Source organism: Branchiostoma belcheri, unplaced genomic scaffold, assembly GCF_001625305.1.
Source record: "Branchiostoma belcheri isolate BF01 breed outbred unplaced genomic scaffold, Haploidv18h27 scaffold74, whole genome shotgun sequence".
Lineage (NCBI taxonomy): Eukaryota > Metazoa > Chordata > Leptocardii > Amphioxiformes > Branchiostomatidae > Branchiostoma > Branchiostoma belcheri.
In genome coordinates, this window is record NW_017804398.1 from 1612664 (window position 1) to 1640257 (window position 27594).

At 38.7% G+C, this 27594-nt stretch overlaps 1 protein-coding gene across 4 annotated transcripts in view; it reads right to left on the minus strand.

Moving 5' to 3' along the window:
* The window catches only part of LOC109485303 (regulator of G-protein signaling loco-like), a 47628-nt gene that overhangs the window by 10155 nt on the left and 9879 nt on the right, over positions 1–27594 (minus strand). For 3 of the 4 annotated variants that reach the window (XM_019788842.1, XM_019788839.1, XM_019788843.1), the window contains exons 5-12: positions 8602–8623; positions 7211–7413; positions 6529–6615; positions 4007–4153; positions 2207–2383; positions 1950–2037; positions 1607–1678; positions 666–775 (exon numbers count right to left, since the gene is read on the minus strand). In XM_019788842.1, coding sequence (XP_019644401.1) covers positions 666–775; positions 1607–1678; positions 1950–2037; positions 2207–2383; positions 4007–4153; positions 6529–6615; positions 7211–7413; positions 8602–8623 — 906 coding nt within the window. The remainder of the gene's footprint in view (positions 1–665; positions 776–1606; positions 1679–1949; positions 2038–2206; positions 2384–4006; positions 4154–6528; positions 6616–7210; positions 7414–8601; positions 8624–27594) is intronic. The other variant, XM_019788841.1, reaches the window with a different exon arrangement.

The following is a 27594-nucleotide window of genomic DNA, read 5'->3' on the forward strand; positions in this document are numbered from 1 at the left end:
TTGATGGGCCATTGCCTCCTTCATACCCCCCACAAAGTAGTCCTCCTCTGTGACCAATATATTTTTGGAGCACAGGCGCCCCAGTTCCACTATGTCTGAAGTTTCACAACGCATAAATATTGAGTCTCTGGGCTACACTGTTACACTGGATAAGGTACGTATACTGGACACGGAGAAGGACTACTTTGTGAGGGGTGTGAAGGAGGCAAAGTACATCAGGGCCCATCAACCCTCTCTGAACTGTGACGGTGGTGGATTCCATCTTCCTGCCACATTTGATGCACCCTTGACGTCATCACGCTTCCGACTTCCGGAGAGTCTGACAAAGGTTGACGAGATCTACCGAAAATTTATGGCGGGTTCCCTTCTTGTGTAGGAACGAAGCTTGAACTTGGTACAACTATGGATGTATTTATGGCATAAACCAATGAAATGTGTTTATAGCCTGGTTACCAAACCTATTATAGCTCCCGAGTCCTACATCCTCTCCGCAAATTAGCGGAGAGGATGTAGGACTCAGGAGCTATAATAGGTTTGGTAACCAGGCTAATGTGTTTATGGCATAAACTAGCTAATATGATGTATTCATTAGTGCACATGGAGGACTGTTACAGTATTAAAAGCTGACTTGGGTGTGATACTGTTATTACAGTGATGGAAATCACCTCAGCAGACATGGCCTTCTGGTGCAGGACATCTAAGTCTGTACTTGCGAGGGAGCTGCGACGACTGCTACTGTTGTCACTCAGGTGTCCGTCTAGGACCTGTACAGAACCTGGGGACAGTTCCACACATTAGCTCATACTGTGGTTAACAAAACACTTACAATAGCCTGCTAATAATACATTGTAGAATACAACTGCTAATAATATATTGTAGAATACAACTGCTAATAATAGTACATTGTAGAATACAACTGCTAATAATACATTGTAGAATACAACTGCTAATAATATATTGTAGAATACAACTGCTAATAATAGTACATTGTAGAATACAACTGCTAATAATACATTGTAGAATACAAGGAAAAACAGGACATGCATTTCAAGAATAGCTAGCAAACATTTTCCTGTTAAAAAGCCATTAGCTTCCAAGAAAGCCAAATCATGCCTCTTTCAGTTTCACTAGCTTCTTCACTACACTATTGTACAATAATGGCTATGTACAATGTAACATTACATGTATTATGTGAAATCCATTAAAACCCTACAGTGATTGTATGTCTTATGGCACTTTTTGCTCAATGTCAGGGGCATTTATGCCATTAACTAATGGAGAAGATTGGTCGGCCAGACTTAGGCTAAAATTAGTCGGTTGAGATTACCCGCCAATCACGTCCCCTGTGGACTGGCTCTGGGACGTTTAACTGTCAATCATACCGTATATGGTAACAGAGCAGAAAGAAGTGTTCCATTATGGTCCATCAGAACTGGCATACGGTTCACTTAGCTCCAAGTCATCTTTTATTGCCGCATTATTAAAATGATTTATTCCAGTCATTTTCAGGTACCGCCATGACTGGTGATATCAGGATCTTTCATTCATTATGTGGGGAGAGTTTTTCTTAAGAAAAGACGTTCCAAAGTTTCCCAGAAAGACTCACCTGATGATCCACCTTTACTGCTTCTCCTGTCCACATCAGGTTGGAACTTCATGTTTCTCTTAGAGTGCTTACCTGTGGATGGTACCAATCATATCAAATATTGCAAGCTTGTACTTGATTCATTCTCTATTTGTACATGAATCTAAGAAACTTAACATAAAAAAGCTTTCTGCTTTCAATGCTTATTAACAATCTTTAAATTGTGCTCAAGGAGCTTCATAAACAGCCAAAACATTGAAATTGAAGAATATATTTCATGAATAATGTGAAAAAAAATTGAGAATACATAGCACATGAACTATGACGACATTCAAGCTTCACACCAGCATAATGTACTTCCTACCTCTTGCCCACGGTAGTAAAGACCTGCGTTTCTTCTCAGTGCCATCCCCAGTCAGATCAACAGCATTTTCACGCACCTTCCTCCATAACTAAACATTGGAAAACAGAACTTTTAGCAAAACAGCAACTGAGTACAGCTAACAGGAATGACACAGGTACATGTATGTAGCATTGTGCATTCTACCAAATTTGTGTATTGTTTTCATTTTATTGTACAACAATTCCGTAAGATTACATCATGTAGATTACTCTACCAACCTTCTGGCCTCGGCTCTCCTTGCTGGACTTGCTCGCTGTATCATCAGCGTCTGACCCACTGTTGGACGCCAGGTCATAGGGCAAAGGTCGTCCCTCCACATCACACAACATGCAGTCTTGGTACAAAGGTGACTTTAGGAAGCGGGAGTAGCTATCGAATTTCATCAACTGGAATATCTGAAAAAAAAAAAAAACAACTAAGCATCAGGATTACATGACAAATACATCTCTACAGTGGTATCTATCCAGATTCATGGTAAAATTCTTCTCTCTACAATTTATAGAATCATACTATAAAAACAATGTTGTACATATTTTGTATTCAGGTAAAATTTTGAAGTAGAAACTAACAACCATTATGCGTGAATATTTTCTTTCTTGACTGAATTATATGCTTAACCTTCTACCCAAAGGCTTACATACATGTACTGATCAATCATACCATTTATGTTTACTTCTTGGGCAACCCACAAGCAAAATGATTAAGAAGACTCTGTCAATTCACAACCCTGTAACTCTAATGGTTGATAATCCAACAAATTCCACGTTCTTCATCAATCTTTCAATGACCTAGAAAGCAACAAACCATGTTTCCTCCTCCTCATCATCATCTTTGTTACATTTCAGTGCTTGGCACAGAGGCAGGCTGTCAATGTCAAAATTCTGTCCTTGCAAGGCATGTTTGGCACTCTACATACATGTACATTATGTCCATTGTCAGTGTTTCTTACATGAAACATTCTGATTTTAGAATTATGGTAATCCTCTGGCAATGCTGATACAGATTTCAAATTACAGAATGATGCACAGTGATGAAAGATAGAAGGCCTGATTGATGGTTTGAGTTTATTGGATAGGAATGGTCTAATTACATGTATTGAGACATTCCCTGAAGCCATGTACATGTACATCAGTGCCACATAACCATCCCTCAACAGTGATGGGGGGTACTATAAACTTTCTACAACCACTGCTCACTGAGTCAAAGTCATGTTCTATCTGCATACTGTGAATCAAAGAAGAAGTGGATTGCTCATCCCTTGATAAAGACTAGAGTTGGTCCGTCAAAAATTTGGGTAAGCCAAATTTGGGTTAATGTTCAGAGACAAATTGCAAATGTTCAAAGATAAATTGCTACTGTTGCATCCAATTCCTTTAACTGAAAACTGATATTATATTATTAAGACACATTTTACACATGGAGGCTGTGATGTGGAGTGTGGAAAGAGACACATTCTTCTGATCACGCTCGAGTAATTTGAAAATGGAAAATGTATCCAAGAATATGGCTTTTGTCTGACTGCCTATCACCACTAAAGGTTTCCTCCCTGTAAATGGAAGCTCAGACGGATTCTCTCTGCTTCACTTAACCCTACAGACATTTGACAACCTTTGGTCTTTGGCAGTTCTTTCTCTAAGATTTCAAGGACAAGTCTTCCGCACTATTGGCCATTGGCTGGTGTTAATGGAGAGGAAGCCATCGCAGTGATAAAGGTAAAAGCACAGAACAATCATGCCAAACTTGACCTTGCTGTGGAAAGTCATTTACCTGCTGTGTTCATATCTTACCTAATCTAGCTAGGGCCATAGGAAGTCAATTTCATGGATGACATCCCCCACACACTACCCCTGTTGACTACTAATCTTATGGTAGAGTGCAAAAAAAAAGATGGGCAAAAAAAAAAAGATACACTTGGCCCTGAAACAGCCTTTGCATTTGATCTAGAATGCATATTTCTGTTGAAATATTTTTGTAATAAATCAAAGAAGAACACAATTATATCATTCTCTAGTTCTGACCTGCTGCTGTGCGAGGTTGAACATGTCGTGTGCGGGAGAGCCCAGCATCTCGTCCACCATCTGCCTGGCCTGGCTGTCGATGTTCACCGGCATGGACGCCTTACTGGACATGTGTGTGCTGTAGATCACCTGTGCCTGGGTCACCATCTGAACAACATCCAGAAATTAGGATTAATTCATCTATCAACTGTACAGAGTTACTGCATTTGTGGAAAGACTTGACATAACAGGTGATTATCACTTCTTCAAGATGTCATCCTGAGACCAGACTGTAAGGTCTGAACTACTCGTAACAGGACGGATCCCTTCTCTTTCGTTAAGTGTGGTGGGATCTTTAACATGTTCAAGGTGTGGCTCTCCTTAAACAGGGTACTTATGCTTTACGCCCTATCTAACATTATGTACACCAAGTGGGGAAATAGGTGTGAAGTGCCTTTCCCAAGGACACAACAGTGGGGCCTGCCAGGGATTTGAACCCGCAACCTTCAAAGTCAACAGCCCTAACCACAAGATCACCTTGCCACCATTTCTAAATTCATATCAATCAAGAACTCATCACATACATGTAATAGCATTTATTCTTCACATGATAAGCCTGTGACTGAAAGCCTTGACTCAAGAGTTTTGAATTATTCTCACAGCAAAGTTTTGAATTATTCCCACCAGTAAGCCACTTACACTTCCATGTCTCGCAGCTACACCACATGGTAAGCCAGACAAATCCTCACCAAGCCAAAAAGGTTTTCTACTGCACAGCAAAAGAATCAGAGGAGCCAACTATACATAATCGACTTATAGCTTACTACATACAAATGTACATTCAGAGTCAGACTGCTGGTGTCCTTGGTGGCTTCATTTGTCATATAATATTTCTGGCACGTTTGGGGCACAGAATTGGTTTTAAAGACAGACGCATACATGTATCTCAAGTTAACACAGGGACACTGGTACCCTTGCACCAGCAGAGTTTAGCATCATAAAAGAAATGCCAAAACGTGTCACATCATTTTTGGGCATCAAAGGAACCTGTTTACCTGGGTACAGCCTAGAATACAGCACCCTAATGGTGCCCTTCAACTCCAGGCACCAGCGATAAGACTAGCCTGCACGAGTCATTATTGCCCTAAACCCTTTCCCAGGATCACAGCAAAGCTGCGGTTATCTTCAATGCACAAGATAGGAGGCTGCAGTAACAGGCTTCACACGTACGTGTACTTTACAGGGTGATAACAGATTTCTGATGCAGAGCGGGGAGTTAAATCTTGTCTGGCCTATAGGCAAGCAGAAGTGCATAATGTGGGAGGGGGGTTATGGGGTCACAAGGGAGACATGTTAGGGATCAAAGGATTAATGAAAGATGGGATGTCTTGCCAGAAAGCTAATATTGCCACGCAGTGTTGAATGTGTTGGATTGTATAATGCTGTCTTTAAGCCTGCAGGATTAATTACATTTCAGTATAATAATTCATATTTCAAGAATGATGAAGCATGTAGAGCTAGTTACATGTGGAGCATAATAATTAATCACCCATTCAAATTTGCAACAATGCCTTAATCAATTTCAGAACCTGGAAAGACGAGATTGTTGTTACCACCTTCAGGTAAAATGAAGAGAAAAGAAGTCCCTTGCACAGTGTGAAAGCCGTCTGCATTCCCATAACACACTACTTCATACATGTGCATGGGTATTATATTGCAGCAACTCTATAGCTTATAGAAAAAGTGCCAAAACTTGACATTGTGTGAAGTACGTAATAGAAACTCCACACAGCGTAATTTTCTGGAATAACAATTAGCAGACTGAGTAGTATGGTCTCCGTTTCCTAAACAACACCTGCACCACCACGTGCACTTATTAGGAAAATAACAACTGTAAAAAAACACCACAGTTAAAGCAGATGGCAAATTTCACAAGCACGCAGCACACGTCATCTTATACTTGAATGTCTAGTAACTAGCACTTCACTCTCTGTAACTTCCCAGAAAAACACTTGACTTTGGCAGTGTGCGTAAGCTTTGTGCTGCATCGTGTTTCCTTTTTTCTGAGAACAGGTCTCCATTTCCTGAACTGATGCCAATAGTCGGCTGCCTGTGTGAAATTTCAGACGCTAACACAGCAGCAAACCTGACTGAACAGGTTCATTTGATGGGTGTTTAGGAAAAACAACAGCTTCTTGTCATTGAAGTACATGCAAAAAGTTTAGGACTTCATTCGTCATATTGAAGTACATACAGTAACTACAGAAGAGAAGATGAAATGTAATAAAGTGAGTGAGTTTACTGGACAACTGGACTTGGCCTTCAGTATTGAAAGGAGCTATATGGCTATTCCATGGAGTTACAAAAGTTCCCTAGCTCTCACAATTTTTTACATATCATAAATTATGTACTGGTTGGGAATTGTTGGGCATTGCATACATAACATACATGACTGCATGTATATTTTGGCTGTATTTACAAGACCACAATGTACATATAACCTGCCATCACTACCTTTTAAGTAACACCTTAGGCATACACACCTCTTGCTGATCTGTGATTGCTTTGAATTTCTCACATTCAGTCCAGAATACGATGTTTTCCTCGCTGTATTCTTGTTTCAGGAATTCCTGTAAGGCAAGGAAAAAATTCTTCCAGTTCACAAAAGTAAAATTTATTTGTGAATTAGCTAGCAATCAAACTCTTTTTGCCACTTTATGTTGTCTGCCATACTCCTAAATGATGAGAAAAACAAGCATTAATTATAGACAATTCAGTAAGTATTTTTAATGATTTAAACAACATTTCATGTGCAGCACATAAGAGCAAAAATATTAACAAGAATCAAACTTAAAGGATTTCATGAAGATGTGAGTTAATGTTATGTTGTGCCATCAATACACATTAAAAAGGCATGAAAAATATGGTAAGTATGGTACATGTAGGTAACTACCATTTCAGCACCAAGGACAGTCATGCTGTAGTCAATCCTGTGTGTTTGTGTAACATATGCTTTTTATATGTCTTTTGAAGTTTCTTTTTTTTCCAATTATTGATATTGATTTAAGCAGATATTTCTGTACAAAAAAGGATCAAGTTATGTTATTTCTTTCTACAGGTAGTTTATTGGCATCAATTTCTGTAAGTAACTGCTTCTCTTCTTATCTCTCCATAGTGTTCATTTCAGTTTTGATTCTATAACAAGTAATTTTGTTGTAAACTCACAGTAAAGCATGCCAGCCCTGCAGGGTCGTGTAACAAGCGGTCAAAGCTGACTGCCCAGCTGGCCACACGTCCGGTGGCGGTGGCGCTGGCCGCCCCTGCTACATGTGCCTCAGGAACGCTGTGTGTGCTGGTGTTACTGGCCAGGCTGCTGACACTGCTGCTGGGGTGCAGCTTTCCCGACGCACCGTGGGGACGCGCCACTTCTGCACCAAGAGGAGGGAGGGATTATTAGTGTTTTCCAAGAAACTCTGTGTCTACCTTACATACGAAACATTTTGATTGAATACATGTACATGCTGTAACAAGTACTAAGATTCCTTCCAGATGGCACTTCAAATAAATTCCATGCTGCAAACTCACCAAGGTTCATTCTTAATCCAATGCTTCTAGATCCAGAAATCCCAATACTCTAACAAGTAACAGCAATGCTTCATTATTTTATTACTGTCATTATAGTAATCCGCAGCAAAATGTCAGACACAGCCTCCTGCTGTTAGCTAAGAGCCAGACTCACTATTTATAGTGTTTAATTGTGAGTTCCACATTGTACATGGGCACGAAGCCTTGGCAGTTTGCCTAGTCAAGACGGTAGTATAAGACGAGGACATGTGTGGTAGGTTGATAAAGAATTTCTGAATCAGTGCATATTACAATGTATTTCAGCTAGTTGAACAATTATTCATTTTCTAAACAGCATATTTAGAGATTTAATAGCATTTATATAAAATAGCAGTCAAAGCACTGTGATGTACTGTGGGTATGAGATACAATCTTTAAAGAGGAAACAAATAGACAAGAAATTTTGCCAGTGTAACACTTGAATTTAGAATGTGCAGATGCAGAAAGGATTTTGGATGGTTCAGCACAAGAACGGAATAGAGTAATAAAACCCAGCTAAATACACCATCTACTGGGGTTGGTTGATATGTTTTTATAGAGCTTTAGAGGTCCTAGAATTACATTTACAATTTTGTACATACATTCTGATCAGCATTATCTCAGTAAGTAATGTGAAAGAGTGGTAAAAACAAGAAATTAGGTACTTGAGGAATGAGTAAAATTCCTCTGTTTGAAGAGTCTTGGGGTGATATTTTAAGGATGAGACTACCGCAGGTTCCATATCAATATGGCGCAGAGAAACTGTACTAGTGTCCATGTGTGTGGTGGAGATAAGCAACGGTCCGTTCGTTTTACATCCCATGTTTAAAACACAAGTAGGGTGCCTGAATGAAAAGATTACAAGACAAGAGCAATAACCATTTACATGTAATTGAGAAGTCATTGACACACAGCTAAGTCTTTTTTTGTCTTTGGTTGAGCGTAAGTGTGAAAACATCCTTTTACGATGTACATGTATCAGTTAAATGTAAATTCAGTTAAAGATAACTTACCTCCATCGGAGACTGCAAGAGACTGAAAAACAAAAAGAAGAAATGTCACTGCTAAGTATGATGGAATTCCATACTAAAGCAATATGTATCTATCTGATTGAATAATTGCTTGTACAAGCATTACCCATTTAATTTACATCTATTTCAATAACATCAAGCACATATCATATATTTTGAGGAATGCTTACCATAGTGTGATTGTAAGCCCTGATAGATGCAGATACACAGATTTTCCCTTAACTGTACATGCAGGTACCTCATACATCTACTCCTCTACAGTTATGAGGAATATTCTCCTTTTCAATGTGCACACCCACCAGACAAGAAGCATACAAAGAGTACCTATGGTTGGGCTAGCAACCTACTGTGGACAACATCCTTCATTCTGAAGGCTGGATCAAAGGTGTCTTATTTATGCTGCAATACATCAAGTCAGCTATGGGAAACCTTTCTTTCCTGATCACACTTTGGTAAGCATGTTACATGCAAGGATGTATGATGTTCATATGATACTAGTGTACATTTTTGTAAAGCCTCTGAAGCATCTGGGGGAGGTTTGGAAAATATTACAATTATATATATGTCCAGGTCAACAGTTGAAGGAATTTTTTTTATTTATCAACTTTCATTTGAAACATCTTTTTTTTTTCAATCACATGTACTCAACTGTGCAGAGATTTCCAGATAATCTTACTGGTCCGTTAACTGAGTTAGTTATGCCTTATGTGATTAAAACGCCCCCTGTTTCCTACTCATTGTCATTCCCTTTTCCTTTTCTTCTGAACTGGCCTGCCTTGTGCTTTATACATCCATCTTTTCATTATAAGTGAAACTTGTTTTCCCCACTGTAAATCCTCTGGAGAGAGTGTAAAAAACACCTGTCAGATTTGCACAAGCTGTGACTGCCTGGGGCATGATGGGTAACATGACCCCCTCTTGCAAACAGGAGTCAGCCATGCATGGGCCACCTGTGCAAGTACTACTGATACCAGTCCTCATGGTAACACTGGAGCAATACCGTGGCATTCCAGCCCTGCAACAATGTTGCCATGGGCTGCTCTGAACTTTATCCGTTTCCGTAATCATCAGTTGGGCTGCAGCCTGAGTCTGGATATTCTGATAACTCCCTTACTTGCCTAAAATATATACTGCACAATATAAGTGTTGGCATTTTATGCAATGAATAATGAACCTTTGATAGGATCTAGACTTGAGAGAATAAGCTTGGTTACTAATGGGACAAAGAGTAGTCCTGTGATATTCACAAAGACAAAGCTTATGGGTTTTGGAACCGGTTTGTGCCTAAAGGTGTGTATCACAGAAAAGAAAGAGCCATTCACTAAATACATCTTAATGCAGAAATAACCATTTTCTACAGTGTTTCAAAATGAATTTGGCAGGGTGCATTTTACAAGAGAACTGATAACCCTATCGGTGCCCATTTGGTATAATGGAAATGTTACGGATATTTTTTAAGGGCATGGAGTCCAAAAGCATTCTTTAAGTTGAAACTTTTCCCTCATAAACTGAAGAAATACAAGTAAATACATGTACACCATAATTCTCTATCAGTGTCTGATCCACTGGTGGTTGGCATACAAATGCCTTGTGTAAGACTTTTTACTACTATAATACTAGTGAATAAAAATGTAAAGTGGGGTTCTGAACTCAAACAAGGCCATTTGGGACTGAGTTTCCTGTACAAAGTGGACATGCATGTGCATGATACATACATGTACATGCCTGCCTACCTGCCTAAATGCTTATGCCAGAACTGACCCCTAAAGTAAAGAAATTTCAGTTCTAATCAGAAACCTCCATGCAAAATTAAGTGATGATTCTGAGAAACATGTAGAAACATATAATAAGCACTGTGATCATCATAACTTAAATCGAACACAAAATGATGACTGAAAGGACTGGTTTATAACAATCATGCAAATATGTGCAATGACTTAAAAGTTAAATGTACAATTTAAATACATGTACATGTAATGTGTACTGAACAAGAACATACAGATAAAGGTAACATGTTACGTTGTACCTGTAGTCCAGTACTGTAACAATGAACCTGGGCATCACTGGAATTAGACGGGGAGGCTGGGACTAGTACAGGGCCAGGGTCTGCCATATTCTACAATATCCACAAAATGGATAGAGCTTATTCTAAGACCACCTTCATTGCCTTCCCAACTCCTCATTACGGTACTTGAGGTGACTGCAGTTGAAGGACATTACATTGGCAATTATGCTGTACGTATAGAAGTGGCCCAATTATCCATGAGAAAGTCCCCGTAGGTCTGTGCAGAGGTGGAGCACAATGGGGTCTCGCAGCAGAGCTTAGGAGGAAAACTGGGGCCTGTTGAGGGATGCCGTCTGACTCTGAGATGACATGCCTGGGGACAAACAGCATCTAATGTATCCAGCGCTGTCAGGGCAATCTTGCCATCAAGGTGCAGGACATAAATAAAGGGAGCAGGAGTCAGCGTAAGAGCTTTGTTTCCTGCTGAAAGGCTGACACTGTGCATTTCTTTCTCAGCCGACAGATTACACATACACATAACATGATTACACATACATGTACAGGTACCCAACAACCTGACTTGATGTTCAAAGAAACTCTACAAGATGGCTGACCCTTACCAGAGATGTGTAGAGAATTATATACTACACAACTTGTATCACGCATCACCCCAGGTACCAGCCTGACCATAGGTCTGATTGTCTCAGTGCCAAAGGCTGGATGTAGATCTGACCCACAAAAGGGCTGGAACTGAGCGGAAATACACTCAAATTTCATTGCAAAGTGTGCCCAAAGTTCAGAAAACTTGGTATCCCTCTCAAAAATTGTAACAACATCAATTCTAACATCCAAATACGATATTCAAATTTTCGAAAACAGCACACACAGCGCATGCATTTTACGCATTCGAATTATTCTATGGAAAAGTTGGAAGCCCTGTGATAACTGCTAGAACCCCATGTGATATGGGTACTGTAGTTATCACACGGGCCAGAACACCCATATTGAACATTGTTGTGGCCCAGCTATGAGTCTGACATAATTAATGTCAGTACTGGTGCTACTGTACATGTAGGTCAGGGTGATACACAACAAATGCATGACTGAGTTTCCCAATGTGAGTATAGATAAATAATGAAATATTCATTACTAAAAAAATTATGCAAATTGTACATAGATCCACACAAAAAATCCAAATATATTATTGTACTATTTTGGGACTTTGAATTGTGTCAAAGTGTACTGCACCGTACAATTTTTTCTAGTTGTTTTTAAAGATCCAGAAATTAACAATGGTATACAATGTAAATGGAATTATCGATCAATTCAACTGTAAGTCAAACTTGCAAAACAGAAGAACCCTTGGAAACATTTTGTTCATTTTGGACATACAGTCACATAAATATCCCTCTGGCAACTAAAATACCAATGGCCCTTAACTTGAAACAGTGGGATTTCTTCCTACATAAATGTATATATATAGCTGACCCCTTCTGACCTGTATAGGATGAAGCTGTCACTTACAATATATATGCTGATAAGTCAGTATGGCAAAAGTGTACCCAAGGATATACACGGGTGCAATTTAAGCAAGATGGGTAAGTCAGAGTATGCCCGCCCAGAGATTTTAAGAATGTCATCTCCACTTTGTGTATAAAATATCAGACTCTCCTGGCTACATACTGGAATTCTACATATTTATGATGTCAATGAAATACTTGAAATGGATTGGAATAAATGCTATAGCAGGGCTCAAAAGACATCCAACATTGAAAATTACCTGAACCGGATAAATTTTACCTGCACTGCTCAAAATTTATAAAGTGTGGATCATATCAAAATAAAAAGTAAAAACTGTTCAGAAACCATTGCCGATATTTCTTTTATACTTCAATCATAGTTGGTAACTGCCAATGGAGCAAATAAAAATTCACTACATGTAAACCCAGTACATGGACCGGTGCAAGTTAGGTGCAGGTAGAAATTAAATATACCTGCGCATGCCGCACAGCTCAATTCACCTACATGAATTTCAAGCCCTGTATACACATGGGAGAATGTGGATGTGGATTTTGATGGTAGTAGGAAGAGGTCTTGGCTTCAGGAAGTGGATAACTTATGGAGGAGATACAACTATGATGGACTACATGTACATTCATCTATATCCACTCTGCAACAGTCTAGCTAGAGAAAAGATAACAAGGATACAAGGAATATTGGTATCGACTCATTAATTGATTATCTGGCAGTATCACACTAGCATCGTCTCAGCTCTGTCCCCCAGCTACTCTAATGGACTGATGAGACCATGTATTAGATACCTTTCAGTGCAGTATCTTTCTAATATCTACATTAAGCTGGCTCACAGTGTATGAGACTGTCCATCAAGTGCAGGCTAGCCAATCAGGCTCATTCATTAGAAACAAAGCTATCACGATTTTGTAACGTGAATGGAAGTGTTATCTGAGCGTGCGTGCTGCAAGAAAGTTTCACAAGCTCTAGGTACTGTAATCATGATACAATTACTAATTACTAACAGTAACAGAGACTTATATATACACTGTAATTGTTGCTGGTTGTTTAATCTACATTACTTGCATTGAACTTCCAAACAGGCTTGAGTCACAACAAGGAATTAAATATGTATTAATGGGTTATCATAATAGGGAAAATCAGTCAAAACTAATTCTAAAACACCAGAGAGCTGTTTGGCAGAAACTCCAGTAACTGTTGAACTTTGTGGGAAAATGTATTAAAGGTTGGCTCACATGAATACTTTTATTGTATGGGTTTACCACAAATAGACAACCAGTCTGGTACCTTCTGGCACAATGCACATGCTTAATGCATTGTATTTACCAAGGCCATGCATCTTTGATGACAGGCAGTAGGAATGGAGGGGCTATCATTGTTTCGAGTCAGGTACTTTTCATGTGTACATGTCTTTGTGGGACTGAACTGAAGTCGTGGCAATGTCATCTCAGTACAAAGGTGTCAGACCTTGTCTTTTTCCTTTTTACGTAAACCCTCACTCCACGTCTGTGATCATTATGGAGATCTTTATCCATAGAAATCAATACCAGCCACCTTGTGGTGACTTACTGTTTCAGGAGTGGGGTCTGAACAAGCCCCTGGCTGCCTTGTGGGTATTAAGCTGTGCAAACACAGAGGAATAAACTTTGAGATAACACTGCTTGGTGAAGAAACTACCGCAGAAGAATTTAGAGTTACATGTATGGCAAGATGAATAATACTCAAAAACAATAACACAGCTACCCTGACAGATACATGTAGTACTTTCAACTTATTGAACTTTTGGATATTCTGAAATGGTATCAGCAAGCAAACTACTAAATGGAAAAGGGAAAAAACAAGGCCAATACCAGAGTATTAATTAGAAAAGTCAACAGAACACAGTCTGTAATGCACTAGACAAAATCTATATTCAATATAGATTTTGTCTAGTGCTTTACAGACTGTGTTCTGTTGTTAACAGGTGTCATTCACATAGCATCTTCATAGGGGGTCCCAGTACTGTACTTCTTTAGTCCGAGTTGGCCCATGATTCATGAGACTGCAGCACATTAGGTACACATTAGGGAAGCACAGGGACATTCAGCTAGCTACACATGTAGTAATGGCTTAAGGTTGCATCCGTCATACTCATAGTTAGCAGCATTATTGAATTCAGCATATAACAAAATGGTACCTCTAGGAACAATTAGAAAACATATGCATGTTTCTTGATTGACGGAATTTAAGGTAGTGGATGTGAAACTGGTGCAGGTGATTTTGAATGGTATCTGCACTGGTGCATGCATGCAGAAAACTATATTTCAATCCTTGCATGATTGTAGTAAACACAAATATTATGTACAGACGGTCTGACCTGAAATATGGAAATATGTTTAATCAAGTCTTCCTAAATATGAATCAATATGACCTGTCTTATAATCAAAACAGAAGTAATGAGTTACCACATTGTATATGTTGTTAGTCCAATGAACACTGAATGAAGTTGAAGGAAATTGATATACTTATATTATAATAGTACCAAGCTTTGTTTCCCAGCAGACTAAAATGTATACATATGTACATGTACATGTATCTACCTGCTTCGTATTCTTTGTACATGGGCTTTTATCAGCTTAAGAGCTTTCAAAGGGAATAAAAAAAGTATCTATGCATACTTAACAAGAGGGTGGTAAAAGCCTTGCATGGCTGCATGGATGTCTGAGATCACTTACATTTCAAAAAGGAATGAATATGTTATCTCAAGTTCAGAGTTAAACTTTGATGGGGGATTAAAACGAAAAGTAGAAAGGCAACATTGACTGATAATAGCAGAACAATCAGAAAGTGCTCAGGGATAATGTCTAAGGATTGTACTTTTAGACATAATGTTTCTTTTATGTAATCTTTGCTTTGCTTCCCTTTTCAGGCAGATGTGTTTTATCTGTAGGCCCTTTTCTCCACAGATCTATAAAGTATCTGTGTTCCGTGAAAAGGAGCAGAGCAATAAACATACTGTATCTTTCAACAAGGGGAGCATGCATGTGTATCTCTTCAACACAGTGCTCAACATACAATGTACATGGTGTAGATTGACAGAAAATCCATTTGGCTGTAACCCATATCGCTACTCAGAAATTACCTCATCCAACAGTATAGACACATCAAAGCAGCTTTCTGCTTTCACACAAATGTAACATGCCTTCTGATAACATGAGATACCACAATATTGACTTGAGGATAAAGTCCTGCCCAAGCAAGTTAGATATGTTGGTCTGTCAAACAGACTCTATTGTGTTGAACAAACAATAACACACAGAACTCACACCAAGGCATAGGACAATCGCTACTGAAAAAACATCAGATGAGTGTGATGTTTTTGTGGGAAATTACCGACTTACTACAGAGCCTTGTAAATCTGGTGATATATGAGTCAACTGTATTTATGGGTATACCACAGACATAGCTTTTCGCTGGACGTGAAATGCTTGTTTAACTTCTAGCACATAGTCTACCTGAGATTCCCCCCTCCCCAACACCTTCATGTATGTGAAGGTATGTCGTGATTCTATAGCAGAAATCCCTACAGGCTTGTCCATTCATTGTTACCCTATATCCATTGTACCTGAGTACCAACAATTGTGTACTTACCACTGGCTTTCCAACGATATAGAACACAACAGGCATCGGTGCACTCTTGTTTCCCAGACACTAAATCTTCCCAAACTTTGCAAAGATACTACTGATTGGTTCAAAACTTTCAGAGGTGAACTTCAGGAACTAGTTGTGCTAAGGACCTTGCTAACATGATTCTACCGTTTGGGGAGGAATTCTACCCCTCCAGCATGTCCAGTGATGGTGACTGGGTTTCAATTGGTAGCAAGTGCAGCATGCCCAACCAATTATGGTTGGGGTCAGGTATCAACTAAAGGAAACAGTTTTTCTAGTGGCAGGCCCACTGGGTCATACCAAATGAAATCACCAGGGGAGGGGTAGATAGGACAAGACTTATTATGCAGATACAAGTATCAAGATATACATCAGTATCACTTTAATACAATTTCCAACATTGCACATGTCTTGATTTAACAGCTTTTAACAGAGATGTGTAATGTATAAGAGTAGATGAAATAAGGGACTGAATTGTGTTGTCCTCTCCCAGCTGCACTGATGCCAATGGTTTACCACATCTAAACTTACTAAAGTAAACAAAATTTGTCCTGACAAAAGCTGGATTTTTAAACGGCTTTTTAAAATGGCTTGGCCAAAATACCCCTTCCCCACGAAAACATGTCTCATGTTCCCCAAGGAATACACATAACAAAATGCATCTTCATCAGGTTGACAGTACAAAACACCTGACACTCTACACCTTAGCTGTCTGGTTTTATATGAAAGGCATCAATTTTTCATTAAGTGTATAGTTCTGAACAATTGATCTAATGAACCACAAGGCTTTTCCACTGTTGGTTGAAAAGTAGGATTTGAATAATACATTCATCAATGACGAGCACTTGACAGACACTATAGAAAGCTCCTTCTCCCTTCAACAAAAGACAAAGGTAGGTTACGTCATTAGACAATGCACCTGTGTAACCTTAGGAGACCGCACCTTCCCTGTTTTGTACGAAGTGCAATTTGTTCTCTAAATTACTTAATTTGTCCATCTAAGGTCATTAACCTTATCAATATGCTCCAAGATTCCTTCCTCCATTGTGTTTTAAATAGGTGTGATGAAATCATAATTTATCTGACAATAGTCATCTTGGTAATAAGAAATCAAAGAAAAAAAATTAACTCAAGAGTTAGTGAAGCATTGCATCTCCATAGTCAGCAAGATGGGTCTCTATTCCTTTATTTTGTGAATTTCTAAATTTTTTTGAAAATAAAAATTGAATGATATATAATGCTTTTATATAGCTGCAAGTTGCCAACATCAATCACAATTCCCCAATGTGGTTGGTTGTCCATGTGAAAACTGACGGCATTTAGATCACGACATTTTTCACAAACTTTTCAAAATGCCCAAATGGTGTGAAATCAATTTGTCCTTTACAGTTGACCTATCTGGAGTAGAAGCTGCGTATACACTAGAGAACAATCCATTTCAAAATGTCAAGCAAGAGTCAAAACCTGCACAATATGAAATGCTAGAACTAGTAGAAGGGGGACTCCCAAACCCCAAATGACAGTCACTAGTCTTAGAGTAGACCAATCACACCAGTAATGCTTACAATTAAAGACAATAAACATACTTGCAAGAGCATAACAAGCATCAAACAGGTTTTAACACCCTCTTGTATCATGTAGAATAACCACAGAAGCATTTTATGTTAAATATGCAATGAAGCTTATGTTGACAACATAGCAGACAGGACTGGCATTACATATATGTGCAACTCATATTCTTTATGCTGCACTATAAGCCGTGTAAGGCTTACCTGTGATCGATTGAAAGTAGTCTCTCTCTGTCACAGTCCAAAGATTGCAGTGAGGGACACATGAGAGAAAGCATGAGTTAACGTTTTGTTTCAATATACCTGTCCTTCTGCAGACTCGTTCATTTGTAGACCCCTGTACATGTATGAAATTTACATGGACAGGAGGCGTTAGGAAAAGGTTCAAAGTCTATGTGTGAAGCCATACCATACTATCCAATGTTGATTAAAAAAAAAAAAACAATCACAAAATTTCAAGATGGCAATAATAATTATTTGGCTACTGTCCAGAGCCTTTTATATGTTTGAATGAGTTTCTTGGAGCTGGAAACGAATTTTAGAGAATCCAGTTCACCATCCCGACAGGAATCAAACTACTGTACAGAACCTTTTGTAATATTTTTAGTGCAGGCAAATACTGGGTACATCATAATGATCATATCAATATCTAGAGGAGATGGGATTGCTTAATCATATAAAAAGTAGAAACTCTTTTGTACATTACTAGTATATTCTAACACAATAAATCAAACATGATTTGCTACTGGCTGTAACTTGCCTAATGCATGATATTTCTCATACAAAATGTAATTACTATTATTTTAAATTAAATGTACCTTTTTGACAGGCTGCCACCCTTGCCAATCCGCCATAGCTCCATCCAAACCTTAGTCAAGCCTCCCAATCAATCCAGTAAACCATTGTTCCGAGATAAAGACAGATGCAATGCTATTACCCTTTGCACCTCGAATGCACTAACCATCAAGGTACTTGCAACGATATGATTGGAAGAGGAGTGTCCAGGCATGGAATTATATAGCCAAATTCCGCAGCAAGTAATTCATTTTCCTCCCAGCCGTGCCTGACAGTTTTGAAAGGCTAAAGGCCAAATGGACAATGGTAAAAATAATTGCTAGGGACAAATGTAGGTGTTATGTAGGATGGAAATTTTATGGCTAAGGCTGAGCTACACAGAAACTCATACTCATAGGTTTACCAACTGCCATTTAATCAATCCTGGAACAATTCATCTGGGTATTTGTACATGTAGTCTGAAGGCCTAGCAGGAAATACATACATGTACATGTATATATTCAAGACGATACCATATACAGCTACATGTAACAAGGTCCAAATGGCAATGATACGAGTGAGGAGTCAATTGCCTCAAGTAATCATTGAATCCCACATCTGGAAACGGTGCTGGGTCAAATCCAAGACCCAAATCCAAGCAAAGATCGGAGGTCTTTGCCAAAGGCACATCCCTACTACTGTAGGGTAAGATTAAAAACAACAAGGTCGCCTCATCTGATACGGAACGCAATGTGAACCTAGTACTGAATTTCAAATACCAGCTAAAATACAAAGTATGTTCATTTGGTATACATTAAAGAAATAGCAATTGCAACACAGCAAGAACTCCTACCAGTCTTGTCTTGTTCTCCATCTCGTCTGTTTCACGCGGATATATTGTTGCCCCGCTGTTTAAATGAATGGCTAATCACGCATGCCTGACTGAAGCTTATAGCGGCATCATTAAATGATACAGAGCGAGGTCGATACATGCCTATAATAGACTTAGTTGAAGTCAGCTTGTAAAAAAATCAATATATATCATCAACTGACTTGGGTTATTCAATCTATTTTAATTACATTTCAACTCTTGATGAGCTCATTTCTGTCTAAGATGTGTTGCTTCCACAAAACAAAGTTGTACACGAGGGAGAGGAAATCCCCACTGTACAATCGTCAGCTAATTTTCCTCCTCTCTTCCGCTACATGATGAGGGAAGGTGTCAGGGGGAGACGGGACACTCATTGGTCAACGCCTACTTTATTGGCAGAATGTACATGTACAGAAAAGATTCATTTGTCATGACTGTGCAATAGAGATCTCAATACTCAGTCTATAAAACGTGCAACTTTATATGTTACAGCATTCAACATCTCAAGCTAACACCGTCACTGAGTTGAATCAAGTTCATTCTCCTTACTTCTTGTAGTAAGTCAAAGCAGTAAAGGTTTAAGGTATGTAACAAGATCTTTGTCCTTCTACATACCTTCTATATACTTCTTTCAGATGTTCCATTTTACTCTTTAGGGCCCAGTCACATTTAATGTACGATCGCAAACTGAGGGCATTCTTATCATAACACGGTATTTGTGACTTTGTACAAACTTCAGCTATCTTGTTATGGAAAAGGCTGTCTTATATATTATCAGGTCTTTGTTAGCAGTTGGTTCTGTCACCGTCTACTTCAAAATTTTACAACATCAAAATCTTACGATGACATTCTACGTTGAATGAGACCGCACTGAGAGCTGGTCTGTTTTCTGTCATGGAGGCATTACAGTTACTCTCAATCACTTGAAACAAAACAGAAGCAACACAGATACAAGCCAGATACTGCTTTGAACATAATCCAGATACTCTTTTGAACATTAATACATCTCAACACTTGTGAACTTGTCTCTGGAAAAGGTCTAAGGTTGAAACCATCTATCTCATCAACAATTCTGTGTCTCCCATGTTACCTCAGTAGCATGATTTATTGATGGCCCCAAGTTACATAACAAGGCAGTGACACCTGGGTGCATAATACAACATGACATAAGAACTTTCTATTCAAACTGTATAAAGATATCATGTACTGTTCTTCTTGTGTGTTAAGATCTCCTGTATGTGACACAATCATTTGACAAGATAAGCATGACATTATCTATAACCATGACTGAATGTCCTTTTATATTTTGTAGGCTTTTACCCAGAGATAAAAAAAATTATGGCTGTAGCAAAGAATTCAAAATTGAGCAAGTGTCAGCAGACAGTCAAGGGTGTCATACTATTTACTGACTTCATGATAATACTTTATCCGTTTATGCAGTGTTGTAAAAAAAGTCTTAGTCATCTGCACACAGTAGGAAAAGAATATGGTTGTCAGATATTGCGCAATATATGTCTTCAATACCCCTGGTACATCTAGCACTAATAAGCCTTTGGGCACAATGGAGTTGAGCAGCACATCCGTTACACCACGCATTTAGAGCATTTATTAGTTATATTAAATCTCCGTACTATAACTCACTGGTGTATAAGCAATTATCTAACCCACGAAGGCACCTTGGGGCCTACTCACAGAAAAGCACCTGATGATTTTCAAATAATAATTGCTTTTTAAGGGTTTCAATGGTTGCCTTATTCATCACTGCATCTACATAAATATATCATTAGCATACGTCTTTCTTGAATTCTAGAATATTCTATATGTCAAAGGTTAAAATATTAGTGTATCTACAACTGAATATGAGTTATAAAACCATGTCGTTGTTCGGCACAATATAGCCAGCTACAATGTACGGCCGTGCCACATGCCTGAGAAGCTGGTGTTACATTGTGGGGCTTTTATACCGGATATACAGATACAAGACCATAGTTTACAAACTTCTACCACAGGACTTACAGTTACAGCCATGTTCTTGTGAAACTCTGTACCTACCCATTACAGAAAATTGTGTACCGCTGTCTCGTCAGATTACCACTGTATGTTACCAAATCATGACAGCAAGTATGTCTTTGTAGACAAAATAAATAATACTTATAAACACAGAATACCTCTGACGTCACTGCAACCTAGCAACAGAGCTGTGGTATGCAATTTCCATAATTGCACAAAATGAGTCAGTTTCATTATTTCTTCATTCAAATAACGAATAATAGTAAAAGGCAGTTATAAGATTTTCTTTCAAAGAATCTATGACATAGAACAGGCCTCATTTGTTGCATATTTGAATGGCTGAGAGCAACACAGTAAACAGGACAGTAGTACATGTATATAGTTTCATATTGCAAACAAACGACTTTCTGGGTTCTTTCTTCCCAACCAATGTTTCAAGAGGAATGACTTGCATTGGGGGAGAGGTTACATTGTGCTCACTGACATCACTGGAATTTTCAACAGGTACTTAAAGAGGTACAGCCTGTCTGTAGCCAGGGACTGCTCAGACACAGCACAGTATTCAGTACCAGGGACAGGCTGATTCTGGCACAGAATGCACAACCAATTGGGTACTCTTCCAACAACAGCCTTAAAATCTTCTGTTAAATAGCCACAACCTGTTCAGCTCTAGCCCTGTACGGTGTAGTGAAAATAGGTGCATGCATGTAACCTGTTAGTATATGTGGCTTGCAGATGTCTGAGTAAAGTTTGGGTGCCATCTACAAAACATGCACATCACGCATCTCCTTCCCGACCCGCGATGATTCCATCAGGGCATGTTTCATGCCTGGAGAGGCAGCAGCTCAGGGAGTTTTACGGCACCGTGGCTTCAGTAAGTGTTAATTAGATTTTATCTACCGTGCCGCAATCTGCCCATGGAAATCAGACAAGGATGATATACAATGCCCACTGGAAAATGACATATACATCTGTTTCAATATCAAAACAGCATACTGGTATCACAGACACTTAAAAAATGCTTCCATAAAAAAAATTTCTAAGTGCAATAACCTTCTGTGAAAGGCTGACTATGCACAATGTAGATATATATGAATAGAACTCTAAGACATGTACTGTAACTACTGGAAACATGGTTCAATCAAAGCTATCAACATTATCTCCATGGAAAGGCTAAGGAAGAAATAGTCTTTTAGATTGCTTGTAAAAGCACACATTCTGGGTATAGCACTTCATCTACCTTGCAAGATATTCAGAAGTACAACAACAGGAAATGCTGTCAAACTGGATATGTAAGGTATGAATGACTTTCTCCATGACTACACCTGCCCGCCATCAAAAAACACCCTTCCACGAGTTTCATTCATAAAGACCATCCTTCCCGAGTTTGCATGAAATTCACTGCTTTTCATGCCAAACAGTAGCACCATAATTTCTCTCACTGCTCCATTAGAAAAACAGTATTATACTCGGCAAAGATTTCTACGCACAAGCATGTATACAATTCCAAATTTCCACTGCTATAGCCTTCGACTTTCTGAGGCATCATTAGTATCTGTATAATGTCATTCACAAGGTACGGCGGATAGAACCACAACATTGTAGATAGAACCACATAACAAATGTAAGTGATGCAAAGTATTTGCCATCCATAGAAAATTACCAGTCAAAAACAGTGTATCTATGACTAGTATGAGAAGTTCTATCTGCAGATCCTATGGAAAAGGAATAAAGACCTGTGGTATTACCATGCTGGCGATTCGTCGCAGCACCTTCTTCTTCTTTGGAACCTTTGTCGTAGCCTGCATTTTTGATGATTGACTGGTCCTACAGTCCTCTAGTGAATGACGACCCACTGATTGCTGTGCTGGGAGTGTGCTTCCTCTCAGTCCAGATGGTTGTCTTAGAAGTTCTTGCCTGCACTTCTCCTAAAGCCCAGGAGCTGTGTGACTCCCACCACTCACACAGATAAAACTGTAAAACTGATAACTCCCACAGAAAGGCAATTTGCAGCAGGCCCGGTAATGAGTGACAGGAGCCGGAACGTAGACAAAACGCCGCTGACGTGGGAACAGATGGGTGTTTCCCCCACAGCGTGCACCGGCACGCTAAACTATCCCTGACACCTGCTGCTGTCACACTGGCTCACAGGAAACTGCACTCACATCACATTGGTAACCACAATCAGGCTGAGACTGGAAAGCATGAATGACTGGCATCTGTGTCATGGGGACTTTGATATGACATAAAGGAATACTGTGGTGAAAGAGATGACACAGTATTATGTATTTCACAAAGTACCTGCACAAATAACGAAATCCCACTGGTATAATCTTCCAATATCTCTTGCTTAAAGCCTGTCAAAGCTTTAACTATTAGGCCGTACAGAGTCAATCACTTGTTTGAGGACTTGCTTGCTTTTAGATAAAATACCAAGTCATTGTATAAGGCCAGAATATGTTGGATATTGCTTTAAGTTTACATACGATATGGCAAAAAAATGATAATTCTGCTCTAGATCTATTTTACCATTTAAAGAATTACTCAATGGAAGAATTGAATTAATTTACTACGTTAATGACATCGCGGTTTCTTTTGAAGCAGACACCTTCCCCGTAATTGATTTTTTTCTCTCTCTCTTATGTATATTGAGTCAAAAGAGTCCCTAAACAAGTCATCAAATTTTCATGACACCTAACAGGACATGGTGGTATTAAAACTTATATACATAATATGAGTGATAAAAGATGCACATCCGGCTGAATACTGTAGCCAATACATCAATACATGACAGTATCGGGACCACGTAAAGAGTAAGGTTCATTTATGGTTTTGTCAATAGTCCATGCCTGTGTGAGATATACTTTGAGTTTGAATGCTTTGATATTAGTTATTGGTACGTATACATTGTAGGTATCTGTTATTTGACGTACACGTGTACCTGTCCTCAGTTGACGTACCTGTCCAAAATTGGCTGAGAAATTGTACTTTAGAAAGACTAACATAATTTTACAATATATATGAAAACATCAAAAAAGCATCCATGAATGAGAGACTTGAAGTTATGTTACTGTGAGACTGAAGATTGGGCTACTTTTCTACATGGAACTACAACTTGAAGTGTTGAGTTTGATGTTTTTACTAAATTGAGCTTGAATAATTATAATAATTGCTTAAAGACTTTTATCTTTTGAAGCAATCATAATTATGGTGAGAAATATCTCAGCGTAAATTCTGTTACATTGTATCAGAAAGTCATTAAATCCTTCACCTTTCAAATGTACCTAAGTATTAGGATAGCATTTACTGAACTAAAGATCCATGCATTTTCAGTCCCCTTGTACAAAATTATCATTGGTGATGTAAGTTCTTGTCATATCGCTTCCAGGCACTGATGGAATTAGCAACGAACAACAGGGTGACATATGAGGAAGACTTCTACAGAATCAATCATTCCTTTTTTTAATCACCTTAGTTGCATTGCTAAGGCTGCTTTTTGTTTGCTTCTAATAATATTCTATGCTAAATTTCTTTGATCCAGGATACAGTATAGGTTATATATATATAGTCTCAAAGGACTCTTTTAAGGCCAACTTCCTTTGGGTAAACTTTTGGTTCCAACATATTGTTCAACTTGTAACTGCAGCAACTGTAAAAAGTATGAACAAGATTTACCAATACAGAATGATTCAATGTACTTTGAGTTGTTAGAACATATAAAATTACTATATATGATTACTTTTTGTATTGTTTTGTCATTTTATTGGTATGGCGGCTTTGAAAAGGTGTTTCATGTCAGAAACACCTGTTTCGCCATGCCATCCACAGTGCATATTGTATGTGGTAAAACTTAATAAATAAATAAAAAAGGATCACACAATTTAACAATGTGGCGCAACACCAGATTAATACTATACTATCATGATCTATAGTAAATCACATTCATTTGGTCTTTTACATAACACATTTACAACTGCAAGGGTGTATCAAAAATATCATACAATGCTAACCGTATCATAAAAAAAGGTAATTTTCCATGTATCAGTAGATCAAGAGGATTTATAACTAGATACAGAAGACAAAACTGCACTTTTTAAAAACATATCTAAGGAATTTGCTCTCTTAGGAAATTGATCGAAATATTACCGGTAGTATCCAATGCCCCAAATCCATGCACTACAGTCAGATACATAATCTACATCTTTCCTCATGTACCTAATTCTAGCATTGCTCTAGGGCAGTGTACTGTATCAGCTGGCAAGTCATAAACACATTTACTACAGAGCCTGAGGCAGTGCTGAAAGGGAAATCAATGATTCTTTTCTTAGAAATGAAAGCTAATAGGGTTACATGTAGTCTTGCATGTAGATAGGTGGGCAAACTCAATGTATGCAGGGAGATGGTAGTGAAAACAAAAGTGGAAATATAAGTTATGTACCTGTTACTTTATTTTTGATAAATAAAAAATTATGCTTTCTGGCAGTGCAACTTTATTCACTCAACTATCAATTAGGCTACTAAAGCCTTTGATAAAGTCCCCCATGGCAGGCTCATCTCAAAACTGGAGTATTATGGAATCCAAGGCCCTACGCTGAATTGGTTAAAGGCTTTCCTGACCAACAGGGAGCAAACAGTAGTGGTTGAAGGGAAGGCGTCGGCTCCAGTTAAAGTAGCGTCTGGGGTCCCTCAAGGAACCGTCCTGGGGCCATTGCTCTTTCTCTTGTATATAAATGACCTACCAGATCAGCTTGACTCAAATGTGAGGTTATTTGCCGATGACTGTCTATTGTATGTAGAGCTTTCTACACAGACCGACTCACAACTTCTCCAAAAAGACCTGAACACCCTGGAAGAATGGCAAAGCAAATGGCTCATGCAGTTTAATCCCGAAAAATGCTACATTATGCACATAACAAACAAACGAACACCACATGCAACTAGCTACCAGTTTTGTGGTCAGGCTTTAGCAACCACAAAAATCCATCCGTATCTGGGCGTCACGCTGACAAGCGGACTGAAGTGGGGTGCACATGTTAATAATATCACAACTAAGGCGAAACAGACATTGGGAGTGATTAAACGTAATCTGTGGGCATGTCCAACGAGAGTAAAATCACTTGCATACACGTCACTTGTAAGACCGAACCTAGAATACGCTGCGACAGTATGGGATCCATATACAAAGAAAGACAAAGACAAATTGGAAAGGGTACAGAATCAAGCTGCAAGATTCTGTATGAACAGTAAGAGGTGCTAGTGTACAACGGAAAATAGAAAAAGAAACCCTACAGTGGACCTCACTGAAGACAGAAGAAAGATGTCTAGACTATGCATGATGTACAAAATGACTAATAAACTGGTGGATGTCCCAACTACTAAGTACCTAATACCAGCCCAGAAGAGAACAAGAAATAGCCACGCATTCAAGTACCAGAGTTATCAACCAAGGATTGAGGTGTTCAAGAATTCATTCTTTCCTAGAACTATCGCGGAGTGGAACTCACTGTCACCAAGTACAGTAGGGGCACTGTCAATAGATAGCTTTAAACAATGTCTAGAGCTAGAAGTTCAAGGGTTAGGTGTAACAAGTCGATCGGTGTAATATAGCCAGCTGCCGCCGCGCCGCGTGCCTGCGAAGCTGGTGTGTTACGCCGAAAGGCGGTTATACCGGCTATACAGATACAGATACAGATAGGTAAATATAAGTATGCTTAGACATCAGCAATGTGTATTCAGAAGAACTAGAGAAGGCTGTCTATCACCATAGTGCTTTAACAATTCAACTGAAGACAATGATATATATATAAGAAGGCAGATATTATTAAGTACTAATTTAGATGTTACACTGGATACTCCACTATTAGACTAAAAATACATCAAAAACCAGTTTAAGACGTTGCTTCCTGAGCCTAACAAAGACATATTGCATCCATGGGACTAAGGAAACCTGGTTGATAAATTGCTAGGAGATGGAGGAATGGGAACACATGCTAATGAGTGATCCCTCTCTTCAAAAGCCCTCACCAGTGATTTGTACTTTGCAGTAGAAATGAGCCAGGGTGATTCCTTATGGTGGCTACAAGTATCCATTTTCCACTTAAACACACGACAGTTCAGGTAACTAGTCCCTAGTGGGAATATAATGCATACCTAAATTGCTTGTTATTTTTGAAGTTGGCAAAAATTCAGGGCTAATCCTTTTCCATCTCACGGTTCTTGATATTCATGAATTTTGGAACTGCTTTGTCCAGTGAAATTGCTGACCAGAGGTCTACAGGACTGAATTTAGCTTAAATTTATGGATGATTAGCATGCAGTAGCTATGACATAAGTTTTACTTAATACATTTGTTAAAATCAATATCTTAGCATAGATGCTTGTCAACAGGATGTAGCCTTTATCAAGTATGTGGAAGTAATCATGCTTTTCCCATTATCCTGTATTATTCAGCATAATGAGTACTGCATGTCGTTACCATGGATACAATTGTGGAGATGATGCTTGACCCAAAAAGAAAGTTTCTACCTCCAAGGCATGTTTTCAAAAAGGAATGCGTCATTGAATAT